The sequence below is a fragment of the Saccoglossus kowalevskii genome, chromosome 14 (genome assembly GCF_978046115.1).
Source record: "Saccoglossus kowalevskii chromosome 14, keSacKowa6.1, whole genome shotgun sequence".
Lineage (NCBI taxonomy): Eukaryota > Metazoa > Hemichordata > Enteropneusta > Harrimaniidae > Saccoglossus > Saccoglossus kowalevskii.
The window spans coordinates 20509915-20532467 of NC_140654.1; the positions used below are offsets into that span (position 1 = coordinate 20509915).

Consider the following 22553-nt stretch of genomic DNA (forward strand, 5'->3'; position numbering starts at 1 on the left):
AGCAATTCTGTTTACATCTTTGTTAATCTACCATGAACTCCATTATACTGACATACTTTTTGTGTTTATGCAAAACGTAAATACAAGAACAAAAGTTGTAGATGTGAACATTATATTTAGCTATTATCTTATCAAATAATACAATTGTGATACAATTGTTAATTAAACCAAATTAGTCAAACAATTATAAATGTTAACATTGAAATATCTTAATTAGTGTAGTCGTTCCATTCACATCCCAACATCACGTGCTATATTCGATATGTAACCTATTCGTTCTCGTATGTTGTATATGTGTTGTATGTGCATTCGCATTTTTCATAAGGAGGTATGCCAAACTAGTCTAGATTATGCGATATGGTTCACGTACATTGTACATGTTTACAATGTACACAAATCGATTTGCATAATAAGTTGGCGACTACTTTTCAAGATACTTGTCATAGCTATTTGCATTTTAGTAATGAATACTAAATAATGTTGTTGATTCCCGGGTTATTATGTGTCGGAATTCAAGTCATATCAAGGTGATGTCGGTTCAATGATACCCTATAGTAAGAAGTACAATGTGCAACTCGTAAGCAATTTAAGTGGGTAATTTTTTATTAGTATCAAAATATACGGTGTTAAGGTAGCAACATGATCTGAGCAACTCAAATCAAAACATATTAATAGCAAACTATACATTTTATGAAAGCTGAAATATTCAAGAATTTGATAATTCATATTTTGAAATGATTGTTTACATAGGGGTCATTTGCCCTGAGATTAACTGTACCCTGCCAGAATAACAAATCAAAAAGTTCTGCCGCTGCGATTTAACCATTTGATTGGGAATTTTAGGAATAATGTCGCTGTGAAAGGTTACTATAAGGTGTCAATGAACGTATGTATGTTATTATTTTTCTAATAATTATCATAAATACTAATTATTTCTAAGTTATATAAGTTCAAAACAGTGCTGATGTATGAACTGAGGAAACAACAAAAAACAAATTTACCTGGATGACAACACATTTTTGTCTTTTGTCTTTTCGTCAACATGGCGCCGTCATATTCACTTCATTAATTCAAATGTTTTGTTATGCTAAACATGGGCGGGTCATCCAACTCAAGTATATTTACAGATTACTTAATCGCATCTAGTTTATTTGCGGATTATGTAAACTAAATCATCAATAGGTTTAAGTTTAAATTATCAATACCGTTAGAACTTCATACATTTTTGTTTAGTTGCGACTGCAGTTACAACTACGCTGTCTAACGCGTTCCTGAGAAATACATTTCCTGCACTGTCACCAAATTAACATATTCACGTGATTGCGATATTCAACGCATCTTCGGCAGGTCTATTAAATTGTTTTTGCTCGGTTACTATAAACCGTGGTTTTTGTCACCATAGCCAGGGGAGATATGCGAAAAACTGAAACAATCCGAAGTGAAAAAGGAGATGTACAAGAGAAACACCTGTAAAAGCATATCGTGTACGAAGACCTCAGACAACCAATAAATATTTCTTTTGTCTGAGCAAAGACGAAACACTTTTGACTGGAAAGAGACAGGAAATTGTCAGTATTGCTCGACACATCCCGTTTAAAAACAAAGCTGGCACGTGCCCATCTATTTACAACTTTGAATTTTCAAATGAGCTCATAATATCTGCAATGACTGGAAGGGGTCAGGAAGTAGTCAGTGTAACGTCTGATAAATTATTTTGAGACCGAAGACGCACCGTTTGCCTGTCACAGTGCAACAAAAACATTACGAAGAATTCACACTAGGTCTGAGTTTGAATAATGTCCCTGAAGCGGTAAAATCCCGGTGTAACCAAACAAACGTTGTCAAAAATCCCTCAGAAAGAGTTATCCTGTACCAAATGATATGCGTGCTGGGGACTGTTTTTTGCCTCTGACGTTACTGGCTTGAATTAATAAAAGAAAGCCATGTGATCTGAATCTAGCGGATATTTACGTGGTCATGTGCCCTTTCAGTGTAACGCAAACTACGTGGTTAGCAATCAGCACCGAAGCTATACTAGTAACTTGGGCTTGTTTTTTTAACCATTGTTATTAAACCAGGCTCCACTCATCTCGTCAATCACAGAATTATGAAAAGCGGTCAAACGTTCGGCCAATCAAAATCGTCAATTCACGCACCCGGGCGGTCCATAAAGTAGACGCTTGTAACAACTGAATTTAATTTCCAACATGGCGGACGCATACCGATTCAACTCTGTGGCTGTTATACTCTTTCGATATTGTTGCTTATCATAGATATTCACAATGTATATTCACTGTTCGATGACCATATAATTATCTAGCAAAACAAATTTTTATTGTGCATGAATGAAACATTTTTTTCCGGTCAAAGCTGTGCTTGTTGCGACGATCGCCGGTGGTCACAGCTTCTCGATAAAGTGCACAAGATAAACACATACTGAAAACAAGTTATATAGCGATATTGATGGCAAATTAATAGGATACTGATTATTTTTTTTGAACGTGGCCAATTAATATGACACAAATAATAATAAAATACAATATATAGGTGGGCAAATTAAGAGACCATGAATTAATAGTTGTGCGGTAGTGTAAATAGCTACCCCATCTATGGAGTCTGTCCATGTCTTCCACTAACCGAATTCCACTTTTCTTTCATAAACAACAAACCAGCATGTCGCTACTTTGCTCGTTTAAAGACTCAAATTTCACTAAAATTAACGAATGTTTGTCATTTGCGCGCGTACTTCTTCGTCAACGGAAATGACAGTGTCGCTGTCACTATACAAATCAATCTTCTCGGAACAAAAGTAGCGTCTTCTAAATCATCTGAAACAGGATCTAATTTTCGGCTGTACCCACTCAGTCGGACCCGTTTCTCTTCACTCATGGGTTCAAAATACTTTTTTTGACGACCTCTCTATTTTCTCATGTTAAAATGATGTTGCTTTGCCTTGCTGAAAAAAATGGTGTTGTGCGTTTGCTCTTTCAATAATGAATGTGTGTATACAGAAACTGTTGACACTGACAATATAACAGACGCTGATAAGATGGGCTTTCATTTACCATAGCAAACACCAAAGCTGTAGAGACAAAAGATTACTTGAAGTAACGTAATGCTATTGTCCACAATTTGTTCATCATTTGAATTATGTAAATAATTAAGTGGTTGTTTGCATTTTGAATGGCAACTGAAAGTCAGCTTGCTGTGCTCAGTTTTCTCACAAATTTGCGTCTAAAATAACATTAGTACTATTTTTTTTGTTTGTTGTACTGAAAGAATACAAGAAAGTAATATACCGATTATTAAAAAAACATTGTTGCTACCTAATGATGATAATTATTGTATTCATTGTAGCGATAACAAATATGTCAGCATCCTTTATTTATATTTTTGTCATATTACCCTAAACCCTGCAAATGGAAGTGTGCATGAAATCATGGAAAGAAATACTTGTTTTCAACACTGGAAAAACAGTGTAATCTGCCAGTTGTGCATGTAATGTACATAACAAATGGTGTTTTAAACTTTGGAAGGAGAATAGGAATCTACCAGGTGTGCTGTTATTTGAATAACAAAGGGTGTTTATGATCTACTGAGTTACCTACGTGACACAGCTTCTAGCAAGATCACATTCTGATTGGCTCATGTGGAAACCCAGGTGGTGACACTGAATCATGCCTATAAATTGGACAGACTCAGGACAGGTGTGCTCCATCTGTTCAACTTGGTATACAATGTGCCCTGCTACGATATTGTGTGACAAGTAATACAGGCTACAACCATCATTTTGTGAGACTTGTATGATCTCCTGCTTCCAGCGGCGCCCTCCAGAATACTAGCATTCCTCTGCAAGCAAGACTCCTGTATTTCTTCGTTGTTGTGTTGCTAAATCCATTCACTGTCGTCCATTAATGCATCCTGGAATTGTGAGTTATCACCAATGCACACTTCCCAGAGCAATCCCCTATTTTAGTGACTTTATTCATTGTATTTTTCTGTGCTTTATTTCTTGTAATTATTTTGAGAGGTATTAAAACTAGGAGCTTCAGCGTGACATTTTGGGTGTGTGTGTATTTCATTTTCAGTACTATCGTCTTGTCTACCCCATACTAGCAGTAAAAGAACCTGAGTACTTAGACTGTGACATTTTGGTGTCAAAAGTGGGATTGTAATTCTGATTCGGATTGTGATTCTGATTTGGATTTTATTGTCAGCAATCCTTTGACTAAATTGACTGTTTCATAACTGCTTAAGGTCTAGAGAACGCGTTGTTGTCAGACCAGCTTGTCAGGTTGACATTAAATTGCTTTATTTAATATCACTGGAATTTGATTTACACCTTTTCAAGCATGGATATTGTTATTGAACTCGAAGAGTTATGTAGTAGATTAGACTATAAGGGGAAGAGCTGACTCAATTTATGAGGACTGAGCGTGAGAAGAAACAGAGAGTGCGTGAGGAGAGGGTTGAGCGAGCAGCCAAACGTGAGGCTGAACGTGAGGCTGAAAGGTTGAAACATGAGGAAAGGGACAGAGAGCGTGAAAATGAACGTGAAGTTGAAAGGTTGAAAATTGAGGCAATAGAGAGAGAACGAGACCGTGAAGAAAAAGAGAAAATAAGAGAGCATGAACTTGAAGTGTTGAGATTACGTGCGGAAGCTAATGGTCAAAATGGAGGCTTAGAACAGTTGGCACAGTCCGTTGCTAGTTCTAAGGGCCCAAAACTATCTTTGTTTGATGAGACTAGAGACGAGATGGATGCATTATAAGGTTCGAGCTGAAACTCAGAAATGGCCCGTGGTAGTTGGGTTATGAATCTTAGTGCATTATTGACAGGCAAAGCATTGTATGTGTTGTCTGCAGCAGAGTCCATTGATTACAATTTTGTAAAGGCAGCTTTGTAGAAGCGTCATGATATGAATAAAAAAGGTTATCGAAAGAAATTTCGAACTAGTAGGGAAGAAGGTGGCGTAAGCATTTCGCAATTTGCAGCTAGATTAAGTAGTTATTTTGACCGATTGGTAGAGCTGTCTGAAGTTGGTAGGAGCTTTGATTGAGCTAAGGACTTAGTGATGAGAGATCAATTGACGAGTACTTTTGGTAATGAGTTGTCCATTTTTATAGTTGAAAGGTCACCCAAGTCAGTTAAGTAAATGCCTGAATTAACTGATAAGTTTAGAGATGCACATGGACAGACAGGTGATATAAATCAGAAATCTATCCAGTTTCAGGCAGGCAGTCAGAAAGGTAAAAGACAGGGTCGATTTGGTTAGGCTGTTAAGTCGTCCAAAGTTTGCTTACGTTAATTGTGAGCCACCGGGGAGTACATTATAGTTTAAATATAGGAATGTTACCAACATAACAGTCTGTTTTATTTAGTAAGGAGGGACTGATAATACTGAATACAGAAACGGTATCAAAATTGTGTCATTGTCACACGCAACGTAATATTACCGTAATTGGTATAGTACAGGTGTGATGGTTCAAATACCAAAATGGCAACAGTAACAAAAAGACGTCCCTGGCGGCGATGATAAAATACGAACACGGGGCCAACAGATGAGGTTTCAACTGGTACTGGTATTATTATACTCTGCAAACATCAAGTACAATAACGCGGTAAAACTCCACTACTCCAATAACTAGATACTTAAACTCCAATACAATTCAATGAGATCTCCGATCTGAACTCAGTGCTGAACAACTCCCCTATATATACCCACACTGTCTATAAATAGACCATTACATCAGCATACATAATGAGTCTGGAACTTACTACAAATTTCTAGAATGTTCCATTACCTTCTATTGCCTTCTACAGTGCCCTATTACCTATTCAACCAACTTCTAAAAATTCCATCCAGACACAGTACGGTTCTAGAACATTCTCAGTCACACGGAAGTGGTAAAAAAGTCGTATGCGACAGTCATGTAATATTTAGTTCAGGAGAACTGATAATGATAAATATAGGAATGGTACAATTAATTGCAGCATGTATTATTAAGCTCGTGAGGACTGGTAATAATAAATATAAGATTGATACCATGATTGCAACATGTGCTATTTATTCCGGGAGAATTAATAGTAATGAATACAGGTAAATTCGGTCTTCCTATGCCCATAGAAGTATAGTTTTTTTTTTCAATGTTCTCGTAAAACCACGACCATGACAATAAACAAGAGACAAATTACAATTATTTTATTTTCATTGTATCTCATATATACCACAACATTGCTAGTAATCCAAAATGGCGGTCAAAGGACGTTACTGATCAACAATAGTTTATTTGTCTCATTGGAAGATTTGGTATACATGCAACACGTTAAAGCGAGAAACAAATGCCACGAACTGTGACAGCTGTTGCCAGAAATATAAGATGGCGCAAAATATGATAACTGACCATTTCATAGGAACTTCAAAATTGTTTCTCATCGATACACAATATTATTTGTAATTATTTAGATTATTTATAAACGATGCCACATATTTGTCTAAATGTGAATGACGATGAATGAAAAATAATGGGAAAATTTAAACAAAAACTAATTTCGATTCACATCACCGTACAGTCGCACGAATTATTCCATTCCCATAATCACCAGCATGTGACTGTACATTCAATACATGAATATCATAGCCTCATTAGCAATTCTAATTACTGTTATCATGCATACAAAGACAGTAGTATAATAAATCCAGAGGATTGGGAATTAAAATGTGCAGTTAATTAATGTACTTTTAAAAAACTCGTCTATTCATATGGAATATTCGTTAGTAGTTTAGGTCTCGTAATGAAATAATATATGAATAATGAAGAGAGTCGTTTGTATTTTTCTACAATGATATTATTTTATGCTGTAATACAGTCAGTGTTAGCAAAACCAATCTTTTTATCTGTACACAATATCATTCACATTACAAATTTACGAAATATACGTTTACATCTATGTAGAAATAAATGACGATGTATAATAAATAACACGGTAAATGTGATACAAATTAATTCCGGTTCAAATTACCAGAGAGGGGCATGAAGTATTCTAATCCTATATTTAACACCTTGCCAATGATTGTCCATTAGCAAGTATAAATTCCTTGATCATTTTCATACATACATATCATTGAGCAGCTCTATGATAGTAGCATGTGTTATTCTAGCGTGCATGAAGCGTTGGCAAATTAATTAGTATTATTCGGCATTCTACGCTAGGTTAGTTCAAATATGTATCGTTTCATGATTTACCATCACTATCGTGTTATTAGTTACCCGTATTGGGCATACAACGGCAGTAGTATAATAAATTCAGAACAATGCGCATAAAAACGCACAGATAGTCAATGTGCCTCGTCTACATACATGTAATGTTCGTACGCAGCTTAGCACTTGTACAAAAGCATATCTGAATGATAAAATCTTTAGTTTCCGAATAGCATTTTTTTTGTTTTACTCTACTCTAACATTCGTGTTTACACTCATGTTCAGCAAATATAAGCATATTTGTGTAGATGTGAAATATAATGTAGCAGAAAATATTGAACTAATTAAAATTATTTTGGACTGACATCCAACATTTGATGATTAGCGTCTATTATTATACATTGTTCTGCATTGGCACACACATACATCTTGAGGGGCAGCTTGCTATTAGTATTGTTCCAGAATGATGATATATTTGCTTGTTGTGTTCGAATATAATCTTCTAAATTCTTTTTGAATTACAGTAAATTACAGTCATGTTAAACAAATATAAAGCTACTTCCAACATTTCCTTCACCATTATTTTTTTTATTTAAAATCAATTTGTCTAAATGTGGAAGATTGCACATGTTGAACTATACTATTTTCCAGTCAAATAATCATACACCCACATGATGTATTAACATTTGATATTCACAAGCCACATTCTGTATTCAATACATGGGCATCATTGACTCATTAAGAATTATAATTATATTAATCGTTCTCACAAATTATTGACATAATTGATGTATAGCTTATATAATTTCACTTTGAACATATAACTCGCTAATACAGGTCGAAACCATGTCACATGTTGTCGATTATATCACCATACTGGCGTATTTCGTTTAGTAAACTAGCTCTAATTCATGGGATGAAGTCACACGTCGCGTTACATTGCGATTTCCTGTACGTCGTTTGCGACTGCTAATTGGGTTGCAGATGTAGATAGTCAACTAGGGAAAACTGTCTACTTTAGCTTCACTTTAAAAGATGAACTCAACACATTAATGACAACGAAGATGCACCGATGACGACGAAGGAAGCAATGAAGTATTCTATATATGTCTTTCTATATTTTTGTGAAGAAATCGAAACATATCTAGTCGACTTCGAGAAAAAACATCTCTAACTTCAACAATTAGTGTTGATGAATGATTCCATATATATAAGAAAAATAACGGGTAAATTTAAACAAAATTAATTTCGATTCACATCATAGTACAGTCGTGCGAATTATTCTAATCCCATAATCACCAGCTTGTGACTGTACACTCAATACAGAAATACCATAGCCTCATTAGCAATTATAATTACTGCGATCATCATTTTTACATACAAGGACTAAGAGATTATTTGCCCTCCTGACGTCGGGTAAATGATCACCTGCGCCCGGGCGCAAACGACCATATTCGGGCAGTAATATATAAAATAACACGGTAAATGTGATATACATTAATTTCAGTTCAAATCACCAGAGAGATATGAATTATTCTAATCCTATATTCAACAGCTTCCACATCATTGTCAAATTAGCAATTATAATTGCCTTGATTATTTGTACATATCGTTTTGTACGTGTTATTCAAGTGTGTATGAAGCATTGGCAAATTAAGTTGTGTTATTCGACTACTATCTTCATCAAATTAGTTCAAATATGTATCTTTTTACCATCACTGTCATGTTCTTAGCAACCTTTCTTGTGCATACAATGGCAGTAATTTAATCAATTCAGAACAATACGAATACAAACACATAGTTAATCAATGTGCTTCGTCTAGCTACATGGAATGTTCGTACATTAGCTTAGAGCACTTGTAAAAAATAAATCTTAATGCTAAAATATTTAGTATTGTTAAATATTCTTGTTTACACTCACTTTTAGCAAATATAAGCAATATTACACTTTAACACACTAAAAATAATCAATATAGGAATGGTACCAAGCATTTAACATGGATTATTTAGTTTCAGAGAGACCGTAATAATCAATATTGGAATGGTACCATGACAGTAGAACATGTAATTAAATTTTCGGTAGCTGGCAATTCTTCAATATTAGTACCAAAAAAGTACCATGTATCGAGAGGAGTGTTATCATGAATATGGAAATGGCGTGGGACGCTGCTAATAATCAATCCGGAAATGGTACAACAATAGTAGCATGTGCTATTCAGTTGAAGAGGACTTATACGGTAATAATGAATATACGAATCGTATCAAAATACAATTGTATAATTTTGTTGTCTAGAGCTGCTAATAATTCAGAAATAGGACCAAAATATTGGGATGCGATATTTAGTTCGAGAGAACTGATAATATCAAAATATAGCAGCACATACAATTTAGTTGCTGAATAATTAGATGCTAATAATTATCAATTGGTACCAAAATATTAGCTTTTGGTATTTAGTTAAAGAGTACTGGTAATAATGAATGTATAAATGGTATCAAAAATAGTAGCACATACAATTAAGTTGTCGAGAGCTGCTAATAATTCACAATTTGTACCAAAGTATTCGCTTGTGCTATTTAGTTAAAGAGGACTGGTAATAATGAATGTATAAATGGTATCAAAGATAGTAGCACATACAATTTAGTTATCGAGAGCTGCTGATAATTCACAATTTGTACCGAAATATTAGCATGTGCTATTTAGTTCAAAGAAACTTATATAATAATGAATATAAGTATGGCACAAAAATAGCAGTACATACAATTCATTTATCTAGCTAGTACTGCTAATAATTCATTAATGGTACTAAACTAGTGTAATATATTATGTAGTTCAAAAGGACTGGTAATACTGAATATTGGAATCAATGGCACAAATAAAAAAACAGCATATTTTTTTTTTCGAGAGCTGCTACTAATTTAGCATTTGTACCATAATATTAGCATGTGCTATTTATTTCATCAGGACTTGTATTACTGGAGAGAAATTTTAAAAAAATAGCAGCAAAAAACATTTAGTTGCCGAGAGCAGCTAATACATGCATGTAGTGCATGAGAACTGGTAATAATATATATACGAATCAATGTCACATAAAAGTGTAGTTGTCGATGGCTGCTACGATTTCAGGATTGGTATCGAATTATTAGCATGTACTATTTATTCCAGTAGGACTTGGAACTACTAACATTGAATATAGGAATGTCGTCAAAGTATTAGCATGTATTATTTAGGTTGAGGGAACTACTAACATTGAATATAGGAATGTTGTCAATGTAGTAGCATGTATTATTTAGCTCGATGTAACTGCTAACATTTATTATAGGAATGCCGTCAAAGTAGTAGCATGTATTATTTAGTTCGATGGAACTGCTAACATTCAATACAGACATGTCGTCAAAGTAATATCATGTATTATTTAGTTCGAGGGAACTGCTAATATTGAATATAGCGGTGTCGTCAAAGTAGTAGCATGTATTATTTAGTTTGAGGGGACTGCCAACATTGAATATATGAATGTCGTCAAATTAGTAGCATGTATTATTTGGTTCGAGGAAACTACTATCATTGAAAATATGAATGTCGTCAATGTAGTAGTATGTATTATTTAGTTCGAGGGAACTACCAACATTTAATAAAGGAATGCCGTCAATGTAGTAGTATGTATTATTTAGTTCGAGGGAACTACCAACATTTAATAAAGAAATGCCGTCAATGTAGTGGCATGTATTATTTAGTTGAAGAGAGCATACATATTGAATATTGTCAAACACAGTGAAAAAATATTTGATTGCATTATTGGGTTGGGTGTGTGTGGCCATCGGATGCAGAATTTTAGATTAAGCCAGTTCACAATTAGGCCGCCATTTACCATGAAGCAATACAAGGTCGAATGTAGCATGGTACCTGGCTCTATTCTGTTCCTATGTACTGAATATCAGGTTGCTGTGTTTTGGTATTTTTCAAGGCAAATTGACCAGAAAAGTGAGTTTAATTTTAATTTTTCATATGTAAATACTTATGCGGAGCTACTGTAGTGGCTTTTTCTTTCCGATTATGAAAATGTGTGTTTCTGTCGCCATCGTTAAGATATTTAAAAAGTAGCTAAAACGTTTCTTCATAACATTTATTTTTATAAATGTTGTTTGAAATTGAAGATTATGATTTGTATTTTATCTTTTACCCACAGAATAGCGTTTATACAGTAGTTTCTGTGTTACTTCCTGGGTAACATTTTCTTCCTGAAATGTGAGAATTGTTAACCTTTTTAGTCTCTTTTGACTGAGATTTTCCTAATGAATCTGGTATACTAAGTTAAGTTACTGTGCATACGAAACATATAAAATGTCTTCAAGGAAGAATATTGTAATATAATTCCGATTACGAGGATGTCAATAAAGTTTTCTGGATGCATGTTTTTTTGTGATGTGGTTACTAAGCTGCTACGTATACTAAATTAAGTTATAGCTTGTCAGGTTATAGTCAACTGATAGTAGTGTTTCCGTATCTTGATATGCAAAATGGAAGTATATGTATATCATCAAATCATATTATGGAATATGTCTTTCTATTGTTTGAACAAATGATGCAGTCTGAATTTGAATTAGAATCATGTACATTTAATCCCAAGAAGACATCTTTTGATGAAAAATTTACTGAAATATTACAATAATTGTCAAGGGCAAATTCAAGATCGCGATGCACTGGAGAGACATGAATACAATTTTAAAACAAATAAAGCAGTGTTTCAGGAAAATTGTGACAAAAAGTACTTATCAGTATCGACTATATTACGTATATTTAAAAAACCTTTTTGTAGTGGAAATTTTATTAATCAGTCTGTATTTACAATTTCTGAGTGATACATCATAAGTAGTAATGAAATGTAGTTTGAAATAATACTCAAAATTTAGATTTGTGCCAAAAATCTTTCCACTTTTCAACACAGGTTTGAGTTATTAGGTTTAACCTATACATTTTCTCTACGATTTCTGAGTAAGCTCTTTTAATATGGATAAGGGTAGATTCATTTTCATTATCTCTGCTATTCAAGGAAACTAACCAATTTCTAGGAATAGCATCAATAAGACTGAAATATTTTAAAAATTGATTTGATGATATGTTATACTTGTCCGAGAATGTTTTAAAGGTGAGGAAATAGTCCCTATCATCCAGTACATCGGGAAGAAAAACATATCACTCTGGTACCAACCTCTATAGAACATAGTTCGCTTTATTGACATTTATATATGAATGGAAGACGTTAAGAGCTTTGCAATTTCTGAGTGGTAGAGTAATTGTAAATAATTGTTTTGACTAATAAACTCATGGCAAGCAGTACAAAAGGAAATTTAATTTCACTACTTTAATAAGTCTAATAATATATTTCAACTGTTTTACGGGCACTAGCAAAAGTAATATGATATCACTAATTGGTCGATTAAATGGTTTGTAAGCACAATATGTAGATTTCACGGTTTTTGACAAATGTTGTGTGAGCGCCACCCAGAGCCCACAGGAGTTATTCGTTCGTTTTAGTTGGAAGTCGAAGAAACCACGTTGGGGACTGTATCGTGACAACGTGAAGTAGAACCACAATTGTTTTTGCGAGAGTGTTATTGTGATTTAGGGAATCGCGCTTTATGATCAACGAAAGAGTAATGACAGAACAAACAAGACAAGACAATGAAATGGAAATTCTCGCGGCTTTACATGAAGAGCTATAACTCAATTAGGAAGATCTCAAGAGCGTGTACTACCATTGATAACCAAACATTTTGAAATCGTTCTCATAAATTGTGTATAAACTTTTCATTTCAGTTTCTGTAACATTCGAAATATATTTCTTGACCAATAAAGACAATGACGTATTTGTTCCATGCGGTTCCAAGTCCGGGAAGGTCACTATATCATCAGCCTTGATCTTGCGCAGCACGTGGTTGGCGTCACGTGTAAAGGTCTCGTACTTCCCGATAATATCGTAATGTACATCACAAGGCTTGCAAAGCTCTTCATACGTTTGCCAGTGAACGTCAATGTTTTTCTGGTGGCTTAAGACAAACCTCACAAAACTTTGAAACGTTTGTATCTTCGAATTTTTTCCATCAATTTTATCGCGATATGCGGACAGCAACCGTTCAAATGGATGCCTTACAAATATTATTTTTGTATATGTTTGAAGGCGCCGTACTCTACCTTCTAGATCAAAGCTTCCAAGTTGTTTGAATTTCTTTGTGTAAATACCCCATGTACTGTCCTTTATTTCAGCAGTGCTGTTGTAGCGCCCTCCCATTACCATCAGCACTCTTCGCCAATTTGATGTTGCAACTTTGGGAACAGGACAGTAAATCAGTTTATACTTGTCATCGACGTACATTTCATGGGACAACTGCAATTGTCTATAATTGTCTGTCTGTATTTTCCCACTTTCAGCAGCCATCATGTTTTGTTCACTAGCGTTTGAACAGTTTACATATTTAGTAGAAACCTGTATACTCGTATTTTGCAGCTGGTGACATGTACATCGCAGAAATGACAGGCGTCTACGCATGTCTGTTTCGACCATCCGGGTTCTAGATAAGTTCTGAAAAATAGTGGTTCTCATATAATGGAAAATATATAAGGAAATATGATTATCATTGCATGTATTATGTAACAGAGGGTGAATGAAATTTGAAGTTATGGAAAAGTAGAAATTATTAATTGTGGACGATGCTTTTTCCAACTAGTGTATAGAGAATTAGAATGATCAAGTTCCAGTCAGCTAGTATACTGCTTATAATTTTATCATCAACGGACGATTTAAAGTTAAATTTTTATCACCCGGCAGGCGAGTATACCGTGAGTCAACAATACAGACGCCATCTTGCACTCAAAAAAGTGAGTTTGTGGACTAAACATAAAAAACAGATTCAGTTTCAATAATAATAAAAATTTGCATAGTTGGTACATGCAAACATTAGCCACACAAGCTAGCTAAATCAAACACACATAGTGCATTCTTCAATTATATACTCGCATCTGCATACACACCAATACTGTTTAGTATGTGTATTAATGCTATAAAAACGATTCCGACAACATAATCCTCAAGCTACGTTGATAAAAAAATACGATTTTAAACACTAGAGGGCGCTCGATTATTTTCTAAAAAATACCTCTGGTCTAATCATATTCAAAAGAAAGTGGTAAAACACTTATAGCGCACGTTTTCTAATAAGAAATAATGGCCAAAATTAAAATGATTTAATGTAGTTTATTATGTCCTCTTCATAGGAATAACTTGTAAATTTACCTTACCTTGCCTGCAAGTGACGTTGTGTTATATATTGGCATTTTGTCCAAGGTCAAATTGCTTGCATTTGATCGTGAGTGATAATCTAGAAGCCTTGCGTCTCTCAAATCGCCTGCAAATTATATTGAAAATCAGATTAATGCAGAATACAGACGTGGATTCCCATCATTACTGACCACATATGACCCCACTCACTAGATTTATCTTATTGACATGGCTTTATTAGTGCACAACATTTGGTAAAAATAATTAACTATTTAGTCTCAATCTTTGATTCAGATTAAATGTAAATTTGAATGTATTGTTTAAGTATTCAAAATCAAAGGAAGCACTAACAGCTAGCCACAATTTGATTTGATTTACGCCTTCTATCTCAATGTACTTACTGTTTTTGTGTCAGTGAATATTGGCTCGTTCATGTTAACATGAGACCGGTCACTGGTAGCATAGTGGTTGTCGCACCAGACTTATGATCGGTAGTTCAAATCCTACCTTAGGCTGAACATCAAAGGGTCTACCCCTACACTGGGTGAGTGTGCCACAGACTCAGTGGAAAGGCCAATTCTACTGGCCGAGATTCATTCACTAACGAATGCGACTTTGGTGGAACTTTGGTCAAGGTCTGCAGGTGCTTGTGTTCGACCGGGCCTGGTTGACGCCAGGATAGCGCAATAAAATTGCCATTTGATAGGGAGATGACCACACAGCCCTATCATGTAGTCCCAAACAGGAAATGACTTCTGTGGCAAAATGCACTATGTGTCAGCACTAGCACTTGCAATTTGCACTTACATAAAAGAAAAGTCAGGAGAGACAACAGTGACATTCAATGTCCGGAAAAAGAAAATCGTCCTAGATAAATTCATAATCACAATCTGTGGTATGATTCCTTATACAGACGAATAGTTTTAAATGTACTGTAGCGAATGAAAGGAGAGTTTTTTTAAATTGAAACTCTTCTTTTATATTGTAGTTATTTGCTGCAAATGTGTTTAACTAAGTGAAGTGTCAACGTCAACTATAATTCACGTAATTCTCTGTCTCAATTTGGTCACGTTTCTTATTTTCAAACGGTCCTAACAATATAATCTTAGTTGCACGTAGTTATGTATTATATTATACCAGTATACTATTTGTGTCAAACCATCGATTTGATTTGTCCAAACACAAAATTTGCATATGCAATCAAGGATATATCTAAGCAATAATGACTACCCAATCGCCATATTAGATGAGGAGTGGTGTATATGAATGATAATGTGTGAAGCAAGACGAACTTATACTGAGAAAGGCGTCGGTGGTACAGATCAGGTTGTAACGAACAGAGATGGTGATAACTGTCTCTGTTGACTAGTTGAATGGCAATTGAAATAGTACTTGCATCATTCATGTGACAATTGAATACATTATATGGATGAATCGAATCTTGCATCACCCACAGTCCCTCAACACCCGGTTGGGAAACGTTAATACTTCTTTTGTCTCAATGCGTGTTTCGCCTTCGTGAAATTGTTTATTCGTTAATCCGACGACCGAGTGTGAGCGCGAGCCAACTTAGCTATTAACATAAAATTAGCATAGGGTATGACATCATTTTTAGCCAGAAGCCTTTTTGATTCACTGCTACGCATGCGTATGCACTTTGTTTTGATTTTGATTTCAATGTGAGAGACGATAGTTATTTTAACGAGATGTGGGAGGATTTTGTAAATTTCGACGACAGTGACATCGATTGGAATGATATATTGTAAGAAGAACCAGATTATGTTGCTGCCGAGTACATGAAAGGAGACGTTGACAAATCTGAGTCGGAGGCATCGTCGCACTCGCAGCCATCCACGACGATCGCAGTGACTTCTGTCAGGGCCGCTAAAAACCTTTCTAATATAGTTTATGAATGTCCCACATGCACTAAGCAATATAAAAGTGCGAGTGGTTTTCGAGGGCATGTGAAGACCATCCACAATCAAGACCTAAAAGGTATGTACCATCATTCATGTCTAAAACACTGTCTTACTTTTACGATTACGTATCTGTATAATTGTGAGGGGGTGTGTCATTGTTCATACTGCCGGAATCAAAGATGTACAGAAATCGGCATTCATGTTCCTGGTTTTGCTTGTTTTATTTTGGAATCGTAATCTCCAAAGTAGTGTCACATGTTCGGACGACAGTGTTAACTTTTTAGTTCAGAGACTCTTACTTCATTGTGTTCAAAATTGGTGTGAATGACATAATGCCCATAAGAGCAGTTGTCTGTGGTTCAGTCTAGTCACAGTCCCTCAACTTGAGGGGCTGTGGTCTAGTGTTAATTACCTGAGTCTGAGGCATTTCCTTTCTCAGGGAGGGTTTGTGAGTTAATATTGTCTTAATTATTTCATGTATTATTGGTGAATGATGAATTGATTATTAAATATAGTGTGTCCTTTTATTGCAGCTTCTAAATACAAGTGCCAAGTTGGAAAATTACACAAAACTGATATAACACCACAACAAAATTCTGGTAAGTTTGTTGATTTATTATCTCCCAAGTTTATAGTTCACATCACAGTCCCATCACAGTTGAGGGACTGTGTTCACATTCACCCATATTTTAATTTAATTGTATTGCTTTGTTAACCAGAACAAGAAATGTTTGCTATTTATGATTCTATTCAAGTTGTGCAATTTAAAACTAGTGTGGATCAGTCATAGACATGAAAATTAATTTGCTAATTATGCCATTGAAATCATACATAGCAAAATAGAATTTGATAACGCTGCCTTATGAAAGTTGTTTATTTACTTTGTCTTTTCACTCAGACAAGCCACAGTCTACAGACAAAGCTGCATCAAGTCAGAGACAAGATTTGCCACCTAAGAAAAAAGGTAAGAAAAACCCACATTTCCAGGAAAGTTGCAGAGCAATTTTATACAAGAGTTGGTCATATTTTACCTTGCTCTATGGGTAGGTAGTCATGGTACCAAACATGTAACATGATCTATGTCATGTATATTTCACAATTTGTTGCTTGTTGCAAGAAATTGTAAATATGACATTCAATTAGACACTATAAAAGAAAATCATCAATTGATTTGGATGAAAAACATAAATGTTTGTGGTTTTCTTACAAATGTCAACAATAGGTCGTAACAAAAAATGTTTTATTTTTTAGGGTTTTATGAGGCTAAAAGGAAGCAGACGTTCAATGATGTACGTGAAAATATGCAAAACTATGTCCTGAAGGTGTTAGAGTGTGTAGCGTGTGACGAAAATTTAAATTTTGAAGCCAGTATCCAATGAAAAAAGTTTCAACAGCTGCTGGTATGATTGCCAAAGAAATGGGGAAAGGGGAGACACTGGATATGGATTTTGTCACAACACTATCCAAAGAAATATGGAATGTACTGACATCAGATGACACAATGAAAACGTATTCATCCCATAATGAAGAGGTATGGCATTCTTTTCACAACATGTGGATAGATGACCGGCTCACTAAAGCAATGTCTGCCAACCTTGACAGAATCCTCAGTTCTAACACTGACAAGCGAACCATTTTTTTGCTCACAAAAATGGTACTTTTCAGACTGATAAAAATGGTAAGAATTGAGTGTGCCATGACTGAGGGCGAAGCCACTGCAAGCACAGAGTTCACATTAAGTGACAAGGAGAAAGAAGCCCTGAGATATTTTGCAGGCTATATCCCTCACAAGCTCAAGAGAAAACTGCAGCGAAATGAAGCAAAAAACCATGAACTGTTAAATTTATTGGATGCCATGAAAGAAAAGGAGCATCAGAAAGGTGGATGCATGTCGCAGACAAAGGGATGGCTCCATAAAAAAAACAGAGGTGGGCTCTTTCATCTGACAGACTCCGCATTTCTTTTTTTCGAAGAGGTGGAATCTGTGTGTAAGCGGCATCTCAGTGTTGCCAAGGTTACTGATAGTAATGGGAGAAATATTCATGACCCAATTTCAAAAGAGGTCAAATCGTGTAGACGAGTACAGGTTTTATGGTCATGTGTGACCAAAAACGGAGATGATGATGATGTATCATCATCCCTAGCTATGATGCTTGTAAAACTGTACATCCAGGTCAGATGCTTTTCATTTAGTAAGAGTGTAGTTGAACTTTTCAAGACATCACACAACCAACATGTCAAAGGATCCAAGGGACTCAGAAAGTCTTTGAAATGAACACTATTTAAAATAGACATACAATGCATAACATTTTTTTAAAGCTTTAAAACTTTATTAACAATAACACTTACTTTAAAAATTTACATTGCCTCTTTATATTTCCATGTACATACAAGTTATTAAAAAACACTAACATCAATTAATGTGTGTTTGTATGTTATTTATTCCCTAATTAGAAAAAACAAATTGTAAAATCAGGATGGGTTCCTATTGAATACACAGTCATGGCTCTAACACATTCTCTCCACATTTGAATAGTAGTTAACGCTGAGCTATGCTAAATAAAGTGGGAGGAAAAAGCTACAAGCCAGTTCGACATCTTTTTTGCAGGGGTGTAGTGTCAATTACTTCTTCCACTGCACGCTTACACTGACCAGTATTGCCGGTGATACACTGGAGATGATGAGATTTCTGTAACCTTATGGCATTCTCTTGGTATCCAAAGGCTTGTACTCTGGGGTCATTATTTGCCCCTCCACGATGTCTATGCTTGCTGAAGTGGGCCTCTAATGGATCCTGGCACAGTTTCTCACTCAGGACATACTCTACACCATGGTTCAAAAGATATTTCGTAACCTCAACGAAAGATTTAACTGCGAAAGACAAAGGTGAAAATGGCATTGTTTGTTGACAGTAATTTAGTTCCTTGAGTATCAACAACATTCATGATCAGTGTATTTTAATTTAATTCTGATTTGGGATTATGCAGAAACTAAATTGTTTTGCCATAACCCAACCTACCCACAAATTAGTTGAAAAATTGCATCTCTATATAGATTACTATAACACCATTCTATCAATAGTATAACCACCTTTGTAGTTTAGTAGTGCAAACTTACCTGACATCTGCAACCCCTCTAGCGTTTGTCGACTGAGAAGCATAGCAGCTCGTTGTGATGCTGTGAACTGTCCTGGCCTTCTTGCAACTCTATCTTGCCACTCAGTGAAATAATTTAGAAAATCAAGTTCAAGCCACTAAAAAAAAATATTGAATACAGGAAATTAGTTTGTAATAATAAATCAACATGCATTACTAGGAACTATAGCCACCATCTACCAACTCTCCCCCCTCAATTTTGACCCATTTGATAAAAAATAAACAAGTAATTATTGAACAAATATGGCACAAGAATTTTAGCGAAAAAAATTTGGTACAGAAAAAGGTTAAAACTATGATGTCTTCACAATTATTCAATAACTTACTGATTATCTTGGATCATCCGGATTTGTATAGGGTGCCAGGTTAGATTTACGTTTCCTTAGATGTTCCTCCTTGCATCACACATTTAAGCAGTCAAAAAAGTTGTCCATATACATTACAAACTTAGCAGTTTCCCCTGCTTCTGGTGAACCAAATCTTTGAATAGCATGGGACACTGTTTCACTTAGAACCTGCGAGATGCATACAAAAGGCAACAAAGTTTAACAAGTCTAGCATATATTACATAACTGTCAACTTTTATTCAATGTTGTTGACTTTTTGATTTTGTGCAAAAATAGGAAAAGTGTCTTTAAAAAACATACCTGAGCTGCAAGGTTAACTCTCATAATTGAAAAAGATGTTAAATTGATATGCTCATATCCAATCCTGTGTAACAAGTGAATGTCCCTGGTTCGATCATCCATTATCAACTCTGAAAGATGCCTCCATAATATTGGATTACCATTCTGTGAAAACAAGGATTATAAAAAACATCTTATTAGGAATTAAGTAGACCGTCCAACTTTTAATTAAATATTAGGTGGTCTATGATTTAATCAAATTTATCAAATGGAAAGGTATATACTATATTAAATATGCACATACCCATAGACTTCTGGATTTCCGATGTGCCTCAGAATTGGCCCAGCAGTTCCTGGTAGTCTTTATTAAGTGGGGTACATCAGACACAAAATAAATGAATCTTTCATCATCACTCCATAAATTTCTAGTCTTGAACACCACCATATCCCGCGGAGCACCTTTTACTCTATGCATACGGTAGAACTTCCGGTTCCATGACGCTCCATCACTGGTGGACACCATTACTTTTAGGTGACATGTGACTTCAACCAGGTGATGGTATCCCATATTATTGGATACAAATTGTCAGACTTGCAACCATCAGTGGGAAAGTAGCCCAGGCTCATTTGTAAACTAGATGCTAATCCTCTTACCATTAGCACCAAGACATGACTGGCAAGTCCTAGACCTTTATTCTTCTCTATGTGACAGCCATTCTCTAGCTTCATCAGCTCCTCATTTATATCACCCAAGTTGGTGAAGCCAATCAGTTCCCCAGTGTTCTTATCATAGACGAGATCTTGCTTAACCTTCATTTCATCATGAAGTAGTACTACATATTTATTTGACTCTGATGACCCAAGACACTCAATTTCTGAAATAAGTTCCTTCAACACTGGTTGACTAATTCCTGGTTTGGGCTTAATGTAATTTGAGTAGTCTGTTAAAGTTCTTTGACTAGGCAGTTTCACGAAACCGGAACTCCTGAGTGCTTCATAGGCAGAAGACGACTTAAATTTCAAAAACAAGCACCAACGTATTATTGTGGGATGCCATCGCATTTGTCGACTGTCTGAACACCTAGCATGTCTTAATTGTTCCTCCCAAAACAAATGCTGGAAACTGTCCTCTGGGTACACTTTCTGCACATCATAAAGTCGCTCTGTAATGTCCCATCAATTGCAATCCCTTCAGATGAAACAAGTTATTTCACAGTTCTGCTCAAGGACCGCTTTAAAGTCATCTTCTCTTTCTGTAGATTCGATGCTATTTCCCTCAGTTCTGTGGGACTAAGGAATCTAAGGTTCACTTTACTGTCTGAACTGGTTTTCTCTCCTTCTTGGCTTTTTCTTCTTGCTACCATAGCTCTTAAATTGTTTCTGTAAGCTGAACATTTAGAACATCTTTTCTTATCTGTAATGAGATGACATTCAACTGTTCGTATTGTGGCATGGTAGATGTTACCTTCGTTTGTTTTTGCATTGTAATCATCTTCTAAATAAGCTGAAACATCTTTCTCCCCTGACAAGGAAGTGGCCTTCACAATTTACCCACCTTTACCTCGAACTAGATCAATTAATGATTGATCAAAGTTTCCTGGGCACATCTTGCATTTCGCAGCCTCACTAATAAGAGTTGTGACCATGTCAACATCAGTAACTGCAGAAGATATGCCTTCAAAGATGGAATGGTTTTTGGGGATGTATCGCCCATGAAGCTTCACTTGCCATGTTAAATCTTCCCCCACCATAACGCATCTGGAAACTGTTGACTCATCCCCGATAAACTCTATCTGGCTGAATCTGATTTCTGTTGGCGACTTTAGAACAGACCAATTAGATGGCAATGTCACAAGACCAACATGTTTCTGTAGATCTGATATGTTGGAAATGCAGGTACTAGTATGTTCCTGTAAATTAACAATATTTTGAATATTAGTTATGTGTTGAACCCACGCTTAGCAGGGATTCAGAAGGTAAATGCTGAATTAAAATTAAAAAATGCCTCAAGATTTTTTACATGAAATGTCAGGTGAAAAATACGATGAATGACAATATACAATTCCCATGTCCACAGTTCCTCAACAAACTGTGTCATGTCCTGCACTAACTGGATTTAAAGACAAATGACTCAAATTGTTACTAGTGTTCACTTGGCAAGATCTCAGGGTTATAGTTCATTGAGCATAGCTATTCAACTGGTTGAATTATTAATGAACAAGCACTGGTTATATTCGGCCATGTACAACATTATTAAAAATATGAAATATAAATACATGTAGTAACTTATCAAAATTGAAATAAAAATATATTTACCTCTGCCTTTAACTGTTTAGATAGCTTCCTTTTCTCATGCACCTTTGCATATTATCCTTTC

General features: G+C 35.3%; 1 protein-coding gene and 2 pseudogenes across 1 annotated transcript; 1 reads left to right on the forward strand and 2 right to left on the reverse strand.

Annotated features, from left to right (window-relative positions):
• Positions 1 to 12952: 12952 nt before the first annotated feature.
• Positions 12953 to 13636, reverse strand: LOC146734543 (carbohydrate sulfotransferase 9 pseudogene; annotated as a pseudogene).
• Positions 13637 to 16182: 2546 nt separating this feature from the next.
• On the forward strand, positions 16183 to 18812 carry LOC146734544 (uncharacterized; annotated as a pseudogene).
• A 2569-nt stretch (positions 18813 to 21381) lies between these two features.
• LOC146734545 (uncharacterized) lies at positions 21382 to 22553 on the reverse strand. The gene is made up of 3 exons (XM_085507511.1): positions 22493 to 22553; positions 21732 to 22086; positions 21382 to 21590 (listed from the first exon to the last, which is right to left on the reverse strand). Exons 2-3 carry the CDS (start codon positions 21925 to 21927, stop codon positions 21382 to 21384), a joined length of 405 nt encoding a protein of 134 aa, XP_085363637.1. The 5' UTR covers positions 21928 to 22086; positions 22493 to 22553.